The sequence below is a fragment of the Nyctereutes procyonoides genome, unplaced genomic scaffold, assembly GCF_905146905.1.
Source record: "Nyctereutes procyonoides isolate TBG_1078 unplaced genomic scaffold, NYPRO_anot_genome, whole genome shotgun sequence".
NCBI lineage: Eukaryota > Metazoa > Chordata > Mammalia > Carnivora > Canidae > Nyctereutes > Nyctereutes procyonoides.
The window spans coordinates 62,380,081-62,396,080 of record NW_026575140.1 but is presented as its reverse complement, the minus strand read 5'-3'; the positions used below and the strand labels follow the sequence as shown (position 1 = coordinate 62,396,080).

General features: G+C 38.0%; 1 protein-coding gene across 1 annotated transcript; it reads left to right on the top strand.

Annotated features, from left to right (window-relative positions):
* The first annotated feature begins 6,753 nt into the window (after window positions 1-6,753).
* Window positions 6,754-7,809, top strand: LOC129497877 (14-3-3 protein theta-like). The gene has a single exon (XM_055307089.1). It carries the CDS (start codon window positions 6,754-6,756, stop codon window positions 7,423-7,425), a length of 672 nt encoding a protein of 223 aa, XP_055163064.1. The 3' UTR covers window positions 7,426-7,809.
* The last annotated feature ends 8,191 nt before the right edge of the window (window positions 7,810-16,000 follow it).

Here is a 16,000-nt window from a genome sequence, read left to right as displayed (position 1 = left end):
GGCTCAGCGGTTTAGCGCCGCCTTCAGCCCAGGGCGCGATCCTGGAGACCCGGGATCGAGTCCCGCGTCGGGCTCCCTGTGTGGAGCCTGCTTCTCCCTCTGCCTGTGTCTCTGCTTCTCTGTGTGTGTGTCTCTCATGAATAAATAAATAAATAAAATATTTAAAATAAATAAATGAAGAGAAGAATTCTCTGAAGGAGCAAGTAAACAGAGTTAGCTTCCACAGAAAGACTTACAAACCACTTCTTCTCCAGACAAGTGGGGAGCAAAAACTAGCAGAGAAGAAAGCAAAGGTTTGGGAGTTTCAAGAGGCCTCACTGTGGCTGAAGATTAATGTTTTTAACATCCTGTGTTAGGTTTTTTTCCAAAATGAACAGCGGAAGAATTAAAACAAACAAACAAACAAAAAAAAAAAAAAAACAGCAGAGCCAGGCAGTAGGTTCGAGAGTACTTTAATGGGGGGCACTCCCGGGTTAGGTTCCATGACCCGGAGAGGTGGCCCGAGTCAGGGAAGTCGCACCGGGGTTGGGGGGTGTGGAGGGTTTTAAGCCTTATTGGTCCCGGGTCTGGATCCAGGTGGGTCCCTTGCCAAATTAGGCAAGGGAACACCGTGTCCCTAGGTGAGGCTGGGGTGGGGATAGTACAGACGATGGGGGGTGGTCCCTGGCTGGAAAGTCCTGCTGGATGGAAAGTTTTGGTTTCCCGTCTAGGCTTTGATTTACTGGAGAAGATGTGGTGGCCATGGCTGCTTTGGTGGGAAGATCAGCCATTTTGGGTCCCCCTGTCTCTCAGCCAGCCCAACATCCTGTAAATTTACTTTATTTTGAACCCTTTCCTTTAGGGTAAGTATTTCCTACTGTCTTCTCCAGTTCAGTTTTAAGATCTTTTTCTGCTCTTTGTTCATGATCTATGTCATGTTGGTGGGTCCTTTAGATACTGTATCTCTGAAAACACATTATTAACCTTAAAGCTCATAAATGATTTATGAAAATGATTTTGACCTAAGTCTCTGTACAATTCAGTTTTCTAATGAGACTCATCCTACAGATTTTTGATGTAGATTTTTTAATATCAAGTTCCCTCTGCTGATGCTAACATGAACAGAACGGCTAATCTTCTTACAGACAAAAGCATTTACTGATGGTAGGTGGTTCTCCCACGAGAGAGAACCAGGCCTGTGTAGTAGAACACAGGCCAATAACAAGCTATGAATAGGGCAAGGTGAGAAAAGCCACCTTGCCCTCCTCTAGAGACTCGCACAGTCCTAATGAAACAGGGGGCCATATGGGTTGGTAATGGCATCAATAGTCCACCTATGTGAAGGCCTTTGTTCAGATCACTTGATATGATTGCCATCTGTCACTCAATGTACTCTTAAAAACTCTATAGCTCATTCTTCCCCTGCTTATTTCAAAACATGTAGGGCCATACTGAAATCTGAAGATCGCTGTTTCAATATGCTCTGCTAAATGTACATCTTACTCACTTTATGGAAGAGACTAGAGTTGCTTTAGCATCATAGTTATGTTTGTCATACCTGGAGCTTCTGAGCTTCATACTAAGATTTTCATAAATGTTTTCTCATGATGATGGAGTCTTTGTAAATAAACTGGCTTCCAGGATTGAGTTGACCAGCTTATTATTTTTTTTTATTGAAGTTCGTTTTGCCAACATATAGTATAACACCCAAGTGCTCATCCCATCAAGTGCCCTACCATAGAGGAAATGTCTAATATCAGTTGAAGATAAAATATGATCAAGTAAAGATATATGGTATAAACATTAAATTGACAAGTACAATAACACCACAAGAAGTTATAGCTAATAAACCAACAAAGGCGATAAAAGAAAAGCATATAGAATAATCCAAAAGAAGGCAGAAGGAAAAAATAAATTTAAAAAATAGAACATACAGGAAAGAGACAGTAAGATGGTATATTTAAATTCTATCATTAATATTTCTAAATATAAATTACTTAAATGCTCCAATTAAAAGGCAGGCAGGGATTGTAAATGCTTCACTGAGTAAGGCATTTATAACTTAGTCTAAAAACAAAAATCAGTGGTTGTTAACTAAACAAAGTGTGTCTCTCTGGTGGGAGGTGCCATGCTTTGGCACTCTAGTAAGGCACGTCAGAGCATAAGTAGAGTGTTGATGGGTTGTGAAGCCCCAAAGTGAGGAGGGGAGTGCCGAAGGGAAGTTGAATGTAGGATGTTAGAGTCCAAGTGGGGTCAGTAAAATTTCCATATATGAGAGTGACAGTGGTGGGACAGCGTGGGGTGTCATAGGCTAAGCATGGTTAAGAGGGCTTGGTGGGTGTGTGGTGATATGTGGTGTTGACATGCAGCCAAAGTGAGGAAGGCAACCAAATGGAGAGCTGTGGCACCACATAGGGCATCTGCACTGGAGTAGGCTAAGGATTGTGTTGATATAGCAACAGGATTAGTTAATAACATCTGAACTGGTCAATTAAATAAATGTATTCAGGCTAATGAAGGGCAGATTTCACATTGTTGGAGAAGAAAGAGAAAATTATAGAAAGGGAAAAAAGTAGCATGGATCCTATGGTGACTGAATTGAAGATTAGGTGAACATGTGGTTTTTAATGGATAAATGATATTGATAGATGGGTATAGATATAGATGTAGCCCAGCTCTGTCATATAAGAGGTCTGGGAAAAACTACACCTTCATGGTAATGAGCAAATATAGTTTCCAGATTTTTTCCTTCTGAATGTCATTACTAAGTGAGCCAGAACTCTTTGGAGAAATGGCTGATCCTGGCCCTTGGAAAGAGAAAGCACAAATGATGAAACCTACACAATTTCTTATTCTAGACATCAAGGTGGTGTACAAAAGACCATAGAGACACTTTGCAGAAGGCTGGTCAATACCTTTATCAAGTGATCAAAGTTATTACCACAAGTAGTAAAACAAATTGAAATCATATGCCATCTTCTATGCAATATAAAGATGAATATATACAGAACACATCAGTAGGGATCCCTGGGTGGCGCAGCGGTTTGGCGCCTGCCTTTGGCCCGGGGCGCGATCCTGGAGACCCGGGATCGAATCCCACGTCGGGCTCCCGGCGCATGGAGCCGGCTTCTCCCTCCGCCTGTGTCTCTGCCTCTCTCTCTCTCTCTGTGTGACTATCATAAATGAATAAAGAAATTGAAAAAAAAAAAAAAAAGAAATTAAAAAAAAAAAAAAAAAAAGAACACATCAGTAGTTTTGTGATATCCCTGCCAAAGATGACAACCTGATCATAGGAACTATTAGGGAAATCCAAATTGAGGAGCAGTTTACAGAATAAATGTCTTCCAATCCTCAAAAGTATTAAAAACCTAAGAGTCGAAGAAAGATTCAGGTAGTGTTCAGATTTTAGTTGAATAAAGAGAAACTAACCAAATGCAGCATGTGATTCGGGAGTGGAATTGTATGCGATAAAGGGCTTCAGTGGGACAACTGGGGAAAGTTATATGAAGTCTAGGAATTGCACATATGAAGTATCAATGTTCTTTTGCTGACTTTGGTTGACACAAGGACACATATTGCTGGTTGTATTGTGCATAAGGACATTAGAATAATACCCCTGCTTACAGGAAGTACTCTCGTGTTCAGTTCAAAGGAGACATCAGTTTAGCTGTTTATCTCAAATGCTTCAGCTCAAAAAATTATGTTTGCACTTTGTGTGCAACAATCTTGTATTTTTGAGATTTTTTTAAACAATGAAGGTTTAATAAAAAAAATGGTGTGCTAAGTTTTTACATATGTAGAAACAAAACTTTCTTGAAATTCTGAAAACTAAAAAGGTAAAAATAAAATAGGGATCATTTGAGGAAAATATTAGTATGTCAGTAGGATTTATATAGGGTAATATAAACATAAGATTTAATATAAGCAAGGCAGTATAGTATGAGGCATTTGAGGCACTGGGGGTGTCAGAGTCAGGGCTGACAAGGTTTCAGAAATCAGGAAGTTTAGAGAGCACCAGATACCACACTCTATAATATCAGTTGTCTATAGAACTCAAGTGGGCAATTGGTACAAGGATGTTCATATGCCTTTGGTCATCCTGTCTATCTGTAGCCTGGTGGACGTGCCTATTACGATACTGCAGCAGAAGCAACAGTAGTTTTTCTTTCTGCTCCATCTCACAAATTTTGTGTGAATGTTTCACATTGCTATTTCAAACCCAATAACATGCTGTGAGCGATTCTGGGAAATACAGTTCCCAGGCTTTCAACCCCTGATACTCAGAGTCCGTAGAAGGGGGAAGATGACACCTCACTAGCAGTAAATAACAGAACACACAATAGCATTACTATAAAAATATCTCATTTAATTAATTAGCCAATTAATTAAAATACCTCATTTAATTAATTATCAATTAATTGAAATAAATAAACCTCCAGTTGAAATCTGGTTGTAAGATATAAACAGAAAAGCCAGAGGAAAAATATAAATTAATAAAAATCACAAATACCTAGGGAGTGCTTCTTCAGATTCATGAAGCAATTAAATTTATGTACAGCTTTTTTATTTGTTTCATATTTTTCCTTTATTTTCAAAATATATGCAGAGTTTATTGCTTCTCCCCAAAACAATGTGGGATTTTTAGAAATCTTACTATTTAATTTTTTCCTACATCATGCTATTTCATGCACATTATTTGAAATGGCTTTTTCAACATGCATAACATAATTCATGTAAAATGTTTTTCTAAGTAGGTTCTCAGCAAATTGGAGAATACAGAAAATGAAAGAAAGAATAAGCATACATTAAATAAATGATTAAGTGTTATCATTGCACACCATGTAGGAGAAATTCTTGACCAAAAATTAGAAAAGGGGTTTGTCCTTCCCCCGGCCCTAAATTACTTAATTTGTTAATTTTACTTATTTTTCCCCTTTCTTTTTTTTTAATTTTTTTCAAAGTTTTATGTAAATTCCAATTAGTTAACATACAGTGTAACATTAGTTTCAGGAGTACAATATAGTGATTCAACAATTCCATAGATGACACAGTGCTCATCACAACACATGTGTGCAGCTTTTATAAGGAAGGATATGGGGGAGTCTGGGTAGTTCAATCAATTAAGTGTCTGCCTTCAGTTCAAGTCCCGATCCCAAGGTCCTGGGATCGAGCCTCACATCAGCTCCCTGCTTAGTGGAGAGTCAGCTTCTCCCTCTCCCTCTGCCCTCTGCCCCTCTGCCATTCATATGCTCTCTCTCACTCTTTTGCTAATAAATAAACAAAATATTTTTTTAAAGGAAGGATGTAGTGACTTGGGCAATCTCGTATATAAATGATAGCAGTAACTACTATGAATAAATTTAAGATAAGGCATTTACAAAATGTATAAAGTGGCTTAAAATATACAGTCTGAAACAGTAATTGCATTTATTGGACAGCAATTGAATTATTGGATTACTTTGAAAATCTCCAAGTCACAAGGATTTATGAATTTAATACCTCTTCTTTATTAAAGAATTGTAATCAATATAAAAGTCCAATAATAGGGAAATTCTTACACAAATTATGATAAATCCCTAAGTTGGAACATTATGTAACCATTAAAAATCACGATAAATTTCATAACATTTGTTTTAAAAAATATGGCAAAGAATGGTATCATCACAAAATATGTATATACAGAAGGAAAGACTGACAGATATTACTAATATTATATTTTCTTTCTTCTTTAGTCTATTTTGCAGATATTCTACAATGGGTTTATTGCAAATAAAATTTTTAAAAATAATATAAATATATTTTTTAAATATTTTATTTATTTATTCATGAGAGACAGAAAGAGAGAGAGAAGCAGAAGGAGTAGCAGCCTCCATGCAGGGAGCCTGACGCAGGACTCGATCCCAGGTCTCCAGGATCAGGCCCTGGGCTGAAGGCAGCATTAAGCCACTGAGCCACCCGGGCTGCCCCTAATACAAATATTTTTATATAAAAAGTTACCATAGCCCTTTTGAGAAACTAAAGATTGGTCAGGGGAGGAGATTTAGAAGCTCAGTTGTGGCTGGGATGTGGGGACAGGCAAAGCTCTGGGAGTACACAAGGGAAAGAAGAGGTTGAATAGAAGACTTTTTTCTATTAAAGATTTATTTATTCATGAGAGACATAGAGAGAAAGGCAGAGACATAGGCAGAGGGAGAAGCAGGCTCCATGTAGGAAGCCCAATGTGGGACTGAGCCAAAGGCAGACACTCAACTGCTGAGCTACCCAGGCGTCTTGAATAAGAGACTTGAGGAAGACACCACACTGTAGCTCTTGTCCTGTTGTAAATCCTTTCTGGATATCCTGATTTGAAACCAACGACAAAATACATAATACTGCATATACTGACTGTTGCACATCAACTCTGTAACCATTAATAATCCAACTGTAATGTATAAGTAGAATTTGTGTTTTACTATTTCATAACTTTTTTTTTCTAATTACCAAAGAGCACAATTTATTTCTATTTCAGTGACAAGGTCAAGGTCAATGAGCTAGGCCATCTGTCTACGGCTCTAGCAGTTAAATAAATGCCCGTACATAGATCATGAATGTCAAAAATTAGAGGAAAAAAACGTTGAATCCAGTATTGAGCCTTTGGAGGCTTTCCTTTGATCTGTACCAGCATTCTTACTTGCGATTTGGCAATCAGAACGGTTTCATGAGACCTGCAGGCCGTCCGCACGCCTCCTGGCGATGCGGGTGGGTGCTGGCCCTCGCTCTCCTCCCCGCGTCCCCATGGAGAAGACGGAGCTGATCCAGAAGGCGAAGCCGGCCCTGGCCGAGCAGGCCGAGTGCTACGACGACTCGGCCACCTGCGTGAAGGCCGTGACGGAGCAGGCCGCCGAGCTGTCCAACGAGGAGCGCAACCTGCTCCCCGTGGCCTACAAGAACGTGGTCGGGGGCCGCAGGTCCGCCTGGCGGGTCAGCTCGAGCATCCAGCAGAAAACCGACACCTCGGACAAGAAGTTGCAGCTGATTAAGGACTGTCGGGAGAAAGTGGAGTCCGAGCTGAGGTCCATCGGCACCACGGTGCTGGAATTGTTGGATCAGTATTTGATAGCCAAAGCAACTAATCCAGAGAGTAAGGTCTTCTATCCGAAAATGAAGGGAGATTATTTTCGGTACCTTGCTGAAGTTGCGAGGGGTGATGATCGAAAACAAACGATAGATAATTCCCAAGGAGCTTACCAAGAGGCTTTTGATATAAGCAAAAAAGAGTTGCAACTCACACACCCCATCTGCCTGGGGCTGGCTCTTAACTTTTCTGTATTTTACTACGAGATCCTTAGTAACCCAGAGCTTGCCTGCACTCTGGCTAAAACAGCTTTTGATGAGGCCATTGCAGAACTTGATACACTGAATGAAGATTTCATACAAAGACAGCACCCTCATCATGCAGTTGCTTAGAGACAACCTAACACGGACATCAGACAGTGCAGGAGAAGAATGTGATGCAGCAGAAGGGGCAGAAAACTAAATGCATACAGACAGGGTGGCCATCCTTCTTCCCCTCGAGAAACCTTTTTACTCATCTCCATTCTTTATTCCATTTGGATTTCCTATAGCAAAGAAACCCATTCATGTGTGTGGAATCAACTGTTTATAGTCTTTTCACACCACAGCTTTGGGAAAACTCCATTCCTTGATTTGTGTTTGTCTTGGCCTTCCTGGTGTGCAGTTTCTGCTGTAGAAAAGTATTAATAGCTTCATTTCATATAAACATAAGTAACTTCCAAACACTTATGTAGAGGACTAAAAATGTATCTGGTATTTAAGTAATCTGAACCAGTTCTGCAAGTTATTGTGTTTAAAGTGTTCCATATAACTTCTTAATTTCTACATTCCCTCCCCTACTCTTCTTCGGGGGTTTCCTTTCAGTAAGCAACTTTTCATGCTCTTAATGTATTCCTTTATGGTAAGAATCCAGAAGTATTAGATTGAGTGGAAAAGCGTTTGGCATTTCTGCGCTGGGGGTCACAAATTGAAATGCCTCCCGTATCATACATGATGGAGGTCTTGTGTATCTGTGACAACAGGAAGTTTCCTTACTCATTCTTCATTTGCTGCTGTTTAAGTTGACAACTTCCCTTCCCAATAAAAATTCACTTACACCTCCTGCCTTTGTGAATACCTCCTGGTATTCACTTTACTATGTAATAGAAGTAGCATGTTGCTGCCAGAATACAAGCATTGCTTTTGGCAAATTAAAGTGCATGTCATTTCTTACTACACTAGAATGGGGAAATAAAGTACACAAGTCCAAGTCTAAAACGTTAGTACTTTTCCATGCAGATGTGTACACATGTGAGAGGGTGTCCAGTTTGTCTAGTCATTGTCATGTAGACACTATTGTGTGTTGCTAATCATTGACTGTAGTCCCAAAAAAGTCTTGTGAAAATGTTATGCCCTATGTAACAGCAGAGTAACATAAAACTACATTTTATAAACCAAAAAAAAAAAAAAGTTTCATGAGGTACACACACACACACACACACACACACACACACACCTTTGTCAAAAGGGCTTCCATTATAAACAAAGGAAGTGTACCACAGCGAGCGCCATCTAAATAAAGGCCATGCCTATGAGTATCCGGATGAAGGGTACATGGTGCATGAGGTCTACTGCTGTAGTTTCAGGCAGTGTTCCCTTAAACAAATGCTGGTATTAGTGACCACGCTAATAAGGAAAGTCTTTCCTCTATGGCTTTGTCTCTATTACTTGGCTCTGCAAAGAGCTGGGTAGACAAGTCTTTAGTCCATATATTCAAAAATCTCCAGGTGGGGTCAAATGTATATCATTTCTAACTGTACCTGATAGAGGAGGTCATCAAGGTGTGAGCACCAGTTTACTCATAAGCTGAACCTGAGCAAATGGAAGCCCTTCCTCCACTTGTCTGGTAGTATGTATGTGTTCTGCAGGCCTTCCCCACACCCAGATGCTGCTCCAAAGATACATCCTGGAGATAAAAGTGTAGCATTGAGGCTCTCTGGACCAGGTACATTACTGAACATAGTTAAGGCCTCTGTATAAACTCTTAACTTGACAAGCAGGTGCAGAAACCCACTCATCTTGCAGCTGCCCCAAGCAAGCCTCCTTAGTAAGTTCCCTTGTTTATCAAACCTGCCACCTGCAAATCTGGAGAGGCCTGCCTCTGCCTCTGGTCTCTCTCTCTCTATGCTTGCTCCTTGAATGGTGCTGGTTTCAGGTTACAGCAGCAATCTTCCTCCTGGTCCCTCTCAATCTTGTTCCTCACACATAAGACTCATCTCTTCCTTCTGAACTTTTGAATTTTTGGCATTTACAGTCTGTCTATCATGAATTTTATTACCTGATTTTGCTCACATAAAATACTTTTAGGAGTAGAAAAAAGATGTTGCAATAGTCATATACGCCATCAGGACAGCTCTGCTATCTCAGACTAAATACTTCAGACAGTAGTGTGTTTGAGTGTATTTTCTGTGTTTTTGCTTTTGTTTGTAAAGCTGTTTGGGATACAACTAATTGTATGAATAAATTATAAAAACTCAAAATTGTAATTTTCCCTAAATAGAAAGTGCCACTGAGATATACAGTAATTATTGAACCATCTATGCACACTGTTCTAGGCCCTAGGTATAGAATGTTGAGTAAGACACAATTCCTATCTTCCTGAAGTTTAAAACCTAGTGAGATGAACTTATTAGTCAGCAGCTACTACTCGATCTGTGAGGCCGTGAATGGAGTTCTGTGGCAATACACAGGTAGATTTCCTAGAGACTTCTATCCCCTGCAGTAATTTTTAGATTAAGACCAGAAAGGACAGGATGTGAGTAATCCAAGAGAAGAGATAAGAGGACATTTTTATCAGGCAGGAGGAAAATAATGTATAAAAATTGAGAGTGAGAATAAATAAGAAAACTTTAAAAATATGTTTGCATGGTTGGAAAGGAAAGGATGAGGCATTAGTTGAAAAGATTAGATGTCCTGGTGAAATGCATCAGGGTTATTTACCCCAAGGATAATGGAAAACCATGTAAGAATACTAACCAGGGGAGTTATGTTGTCAGTTTTGATTAAGAAAGAAGGCGTACTAAATGGATAGAAGATTGAACAGCATGTATGAAATCAGAATTGCCCACATCACCAAGTGTTTGTCAAAATTTCTAAATCTGAGAGGGGAAGCAGGTGGAATTCAGTTAGGAATCAAATGCAAATGAGCTTCAAGTGACATCAGTTCTTTCCTTTGTCTTGCCCTTTCCCTTCCCATCAAAGTCTCTTCCCTCTATCAGGACACTAATTTTTGTGTGACCATCTTCCAATGGAGGGGAGGACAGTCAGTAATGCAACCCAGAAAGAAAGGAAGAATTAGACTCAAGGGAGAAAAACACTTTCTTAGCTGCCCATGAAAAGCCTGCATTTCCAGGAATAAAGAACATAATTTAGGTAAAATATGTTCCTTTTCTCAGAAGGAAGATCCATCCTGTTCCCTGTTTCCCTAACCATCCAGTTAAGGATATATCAATAGTCTTAATACACAGTCACATCAACAAGTCCTTACAAATATTTCACAAGCACTTGAAGACATAATTCCTATAATCTTCAATTTTATAATCTTGTCATTATCAGGGGAGGGGCAGATATGTGCAACAACAGGAGATACTTTTGAATATCATAGGCAGGATACAAGTAGAAAATAGAGAAATACTTGAAAAGATTAAAAACAGTGTCCCTCCTCATAATCAAACAATACTTCTTTCTTTTCTGGTCCATATGACAAATTACTTTTATTTTTTTAAAGATTGATTGAATAATTGATTGCTTTTTAGGGATTTTATTTATTTGAGAGGGAGAAAGAGAGTGAGCATGAGCAGGAAAGAAGAGCAGAGGGGAGTAAGAAGCAGACTCCCCACTGAGCAGGGAGCCCAACACAGAGCTCGACCCCAGGACCCTGAGATCATGACCTGAACTGAAATCGAGAGTCAAAAATATCTGAAATATTCAGATATAATGGGTAACTACTTTCTACTGAAAGTTAAATTTAAAATACTTCATAAAATGTAAAAGTACAAAGGTATGAAATGTGATAATAAGGAAGAAGTGCCATAGGGCAGGTGGCAGTACCCATTTCTCTATGTCCTATAAAAGGGAGCCTTAGCTAAATGATAACAAAGTATTTAGTGAAGATGCAAGGGTGCAAAGGGTTGCAATCAGTGGTCTTTGAATACCGTAACCCATTAATGAGAATATTTCTTTTGTGAAGTGGAATTGTTAGCTTGATGCCATTATACTTGTATTTATCTATTTTCTCTTATTTAATTCTGTTTTGACTGAGCAATTGTTTGATTTGAGTTTGGGCCAAATAAATAAAATGGTCTTGCTATATGAACACAAGCATTCTGTTTCTTATAAAAGTTATATTTCCCATGAGGAAGTTGATATTTTAGGTTTACATAATGGTCTCAAGCTTAGTAAACATCTCCACTGATAATGTGTGTGCCTTAAACGATGCCCCGAGTAGGGAACTAATGCTTTTATGGTTATAGACGTCTTTGAAAGCTATAACAAATAAAAATACATATACAGCAAAATAAAACTAGAACTTTTGTATTTGTTGAATATTTTGGCTACGATAGTTTTCTCCTTGATTCCCTGACCAGACAGCCTCTCACAGTGATGTTCTTATTACTGTATTCATACTTTTCCTATCACATTGCCTAAGTCATATATAAACTCATATATATTAAAATATATATAAACCCATATATATATCAGATACATTATATAATATATATAATATATTTAAGTCTTTAAGATTCAAGACTTAAAAGGACAGAGATAGGTTTTTTCTTGATCACTTTTATAACTCTTACCATGTAATCTTCAATTTTATAATCTTGTCATTACCGGGGGAGGGGCACCATGTAGGTGGATTGTGCCTGACACATAAGGTACCAAATAAACACTTGCTGAATAAATAATGAATTTTTACAAATCCTAGGATAGTATTTTTAACTTTCCAAGAGTAATTTTTATGTTTATGCACACACACAAAACAATGTGGTTAATAATGTGATTAATAAATATTTAATGATTGACCATGACATGCCAGAGACAGTGCAAGACATTGGAAATAATAGCAGTTGAGAGGGAGAGAGAGAGAATGAGGACCCTACCATCCCAAAGCTTATACTGCAGAAGGTAACAGATGGTTGATGGAACATCCCCAACTCTACTATGGAAGAGAGTACAGGCCAACACAAATTATTATAATATGGCCCTAATCTAATTTTGATCGCTAGGGAAGGCATCCCTGAGGAAAGATCCTTTAGACTGGCAAATAAGGAATAAATAGGAATTAGAAGAACTGGCTTTTCCCACAGAGGAGAGAGATGCTTAGGGGTTGGATGTGGGAGAGAAGAGAGTCTGTGAAGAACTGGGAGGATGAGGGGCCAGGACAAAATAATGAGCAAGAGAAAGTGAGGTGAGAGACAGCCAGGGTCCCAACTCTATAAAACCTCATAGGCTTTCTTAAAGAATTGAGACTTTGTCCTTAGAGTGTCCTCTTAAGCCAGAAAAAAAGGAGAGGGACAAGAAAAGACAGAAAACTTTCAGACAATAATTGCTCAATATAAGCTAAGCCTCATGGACATGACTATGGCTTCAACAGCACCGATGCCAGTCAAGGTCCAGCGGTTAGCCCAAACTTCTGTACTCAAAAGGATACAATAAGACATCCCAAACTCCCCAAGAAGTAATGTTAGAGAAGACCACATGGGGAGCTTGGATGTTCATTCCTGTCAGATTATAAATAACACCTCCCATGATCTTAGTGTAAACCGTGCAGGGAATCAGACCGGGTGGGTGGGGGGGGCCTGCATGCAGATGTCAACAGAAGCCAGCTAAAACAGGAAGATGAAATAGGATCTAGAGTCTCATGATCCAAATGATTAGTATCAAGAATGAAACGGGCTACATTTAGCTTTCCCACATCAAAGCGATAGTAAGGGAATACTACAAGTAACTTTACACATATAATTTGACAACTCAGACGAACAGTATTGCTTTCTAGAAAAACACAAACTACCACAATTCATTTGATACAGAATTTATTTGATACGGAGTCCCACCCAGGGCACCAACCCATGACCCTGAGATCACAACCTGAGAAGAAACCAAGAGTCAGAGGGTTAGCTGGCTGTGCCACCTAGGCACCCAAAATTCATAATTTAAGTACTTCTGGAAAAGAAATGTTCTGTATCCTGACTGTACCAATGTCAACATCCAGCTTATGATACCATATTACAATTTTGCAAGATGTTAACATTTGAGAAATAGTAAAGGGTACCTAGAATTTCTGTGTTATTTCTTAGGAACAGATACAAATCAAGTAACACATTAATTCTCATTCAAACGAAGGAAGAATTAAAATTTTAAGTGAATAGCATGTATTTTACTATTTATCCTCATATTATATAATGCCAGTTTTAAATACAAATACAAAAGCATTTTCCTTACATGCAGAATCACCAGGATTCTTTAGCTTACACATGAATATGTATTTAATTTTAGTGGAACACTATAAACACTGTACAAAATTGTTTTTTACTGAGCTTCTCATAAATACACATTCTAAATACTCTATCCTTCAGCTACCAGGGAGCAAGAAAGGATCAAAAGAAAATGAAACTATGAAATGCTCTATTTTCACCTTTCTTTGTATGTTATTTAATTTAATATAGTAGTAACACCTATGAGTTACCCTCTGAACAAAATTGTAATTGTATATTAACTATAGATACAACGTTGCACAAGAGGTCTCTAGGGCTCATCCATATAGTTTCACGGACTCTATGCTCCTTGATTTGTTCCTCTCTAACTCTTCCTTTCCTAACCTCAACAACCACCATTCCACTGTGGTTCTATGGGTTTATTTTAGACACATCATTTAAGTGGGATCATGCAGTATTTGCCTTTCTGTGATTGGCTTATTTCACTTATTAAAATGCCCTCAGGGGCACTTGGTGGGATGAGCACTGGGTGTTATGCTATATGTTGGCAAATTGAACTCCAATAAAAAAAATAAAATAAATAAATAAAATGCCCTCAAAGTTCATCTATGTTGCCACACATTGAAGAATCATCTTATTTTTAAACACTGACTAGCATTCCATTGTGCACATATACTATGGTTTCTTTACCCATTCATCTATTGATGGATACTCAGAAAGTTTCCACATATTGCCTATTGTAAATATTGCCACAACAAGAGGGCAGATATCTCTTTGAGATCCTAATTTCGATTCTTTGGATAAATACCCAAATGTGGGATTGCTAGATCATATGGCAGTTTTATTTTTAATTTTTGAGGAACCTCCATACAATATATGAAAAAATGTTCAGCCTCACTAATCATCAAGGATGTTCAAATCAAAACCATAATGAGATATCATATCATATATGTCAAGAATGGTTAGTACAAGTAACTAACTAACTAAATAAATATCACCAAAAGAAAATGACAAGAGTAAGCAAGGGTGCAGACAAATTGGAATACTGCTGATAAGAATGCAAAATGGCACAGCTGCTATGGATGAGTGTGCGCTATCATTTTCAGTGTTAGTGTGTGGCTGATACAGGAAAGGGTTTAGAAAGGACATTTGTGACAGTGTTCCTTAGGCCTTTCAGTTTGTTAGATCATTATTACCCTTTCTGCACTTTGCTTACAAAGCAAGATCCAGTTTCAATATATCCAGTTACAATTATGAGTTCTCCACTAATCCATCAGAGACATATGGTTTTGGAACATGAGCACAGAACTCCGATGGGCCCACTGTCTGTGAGGGTTCAAGGAGACAACAAAATCCATTAGGATACACTGGGTATCATTTTTTTGTATTTCAACTACAAAGGACTGATGAAAAGACAGAGGAGTGTTCTCAGGAGTTGTAAACCTGTTCAGAAGCCAAGAGAAAGAAAAAGGATCAGCTTGTGGAAGTTATAAAGAGCCTTTCTTTCAATTCAAGAACATTTGTACTGGTCAGAGCTGTCCACAGCTAGAACGTGCATTTCAGAACACTGACATTTTCATATGCTATATCCATATGTAGTAAATGTTTGTATTTTATAACATATAGATATTATGTATATAATGTAATATATAACTATTAATTTTATTATATACATATTATAAAAAAAGAAAGAACTCAAGACATGAATTGGAGGTTGTATTAAATCCACAGCTCCAAATTGTTAATTATTGTCATTCTGACATTCCAACGCCATCTAAGATGCATAATAAATACATAAATTTCCAAATCCATTTGATACTCATTGTGTAGCTTGAGGTGTAGAATTCATGACTCTGAATTTTTTAAAACACTGGAAGTGATTCTTATATATCCTGTCTATGGAGCTGCTGACCTAAATGATCTTTAATATCCTTCCAACTCTGACATTAAATTTATTCAGTTTCTATCAGTTCTTAGACTGCAGGAAGTGAACTTTATATGCAAGACCTTCGTCATCATTGCCAAAAAATGTTTCACAAATAAATGAACAAAAGAATGGTTGAATAAAAGACAGGACATCTCATTTGCCCCCTCTCAGCTTTCTGTACAATACTAAAAATTATTTTAAAATGGGGATAAAAGTTGATCAAATAAGTATTAAAGATATAATAGAACGCAGTTACAAGAGAGAAAAAAATATGGGTAAAACAAACTCAATTATAGTACTTTGGGCAGAGAATGGAGATTAGGGAGAAACAATTTAAAATAAGATAATAAGTTTGAGAAAGTAGAACATGATGAAAAATTATGCATTATATGAGGGTTTCAACCATAGAAAAAATAAAGCAATATACCAATTTTGAGAGGCTGAGGACTAAGAGGGAAGAAGAAGCTCTGTTACTAAAGTTGATGTGATCATCATCCAGAAAATACAGGCTACAAAAAAATAGACATATGTGTGAATGTATGTCTCTTTGCCCCAAGAAGTAGCT

Excerpts from the sequence above, each read along its gene's own strand:
- LOC129497877 (XM_055307089.1), top strand. The coding sequence starts at position 6,754 with ATGGAGAAGACGGAGCTGATCCAGAAGGCGAAGCCGGCCCTGGCCGAG.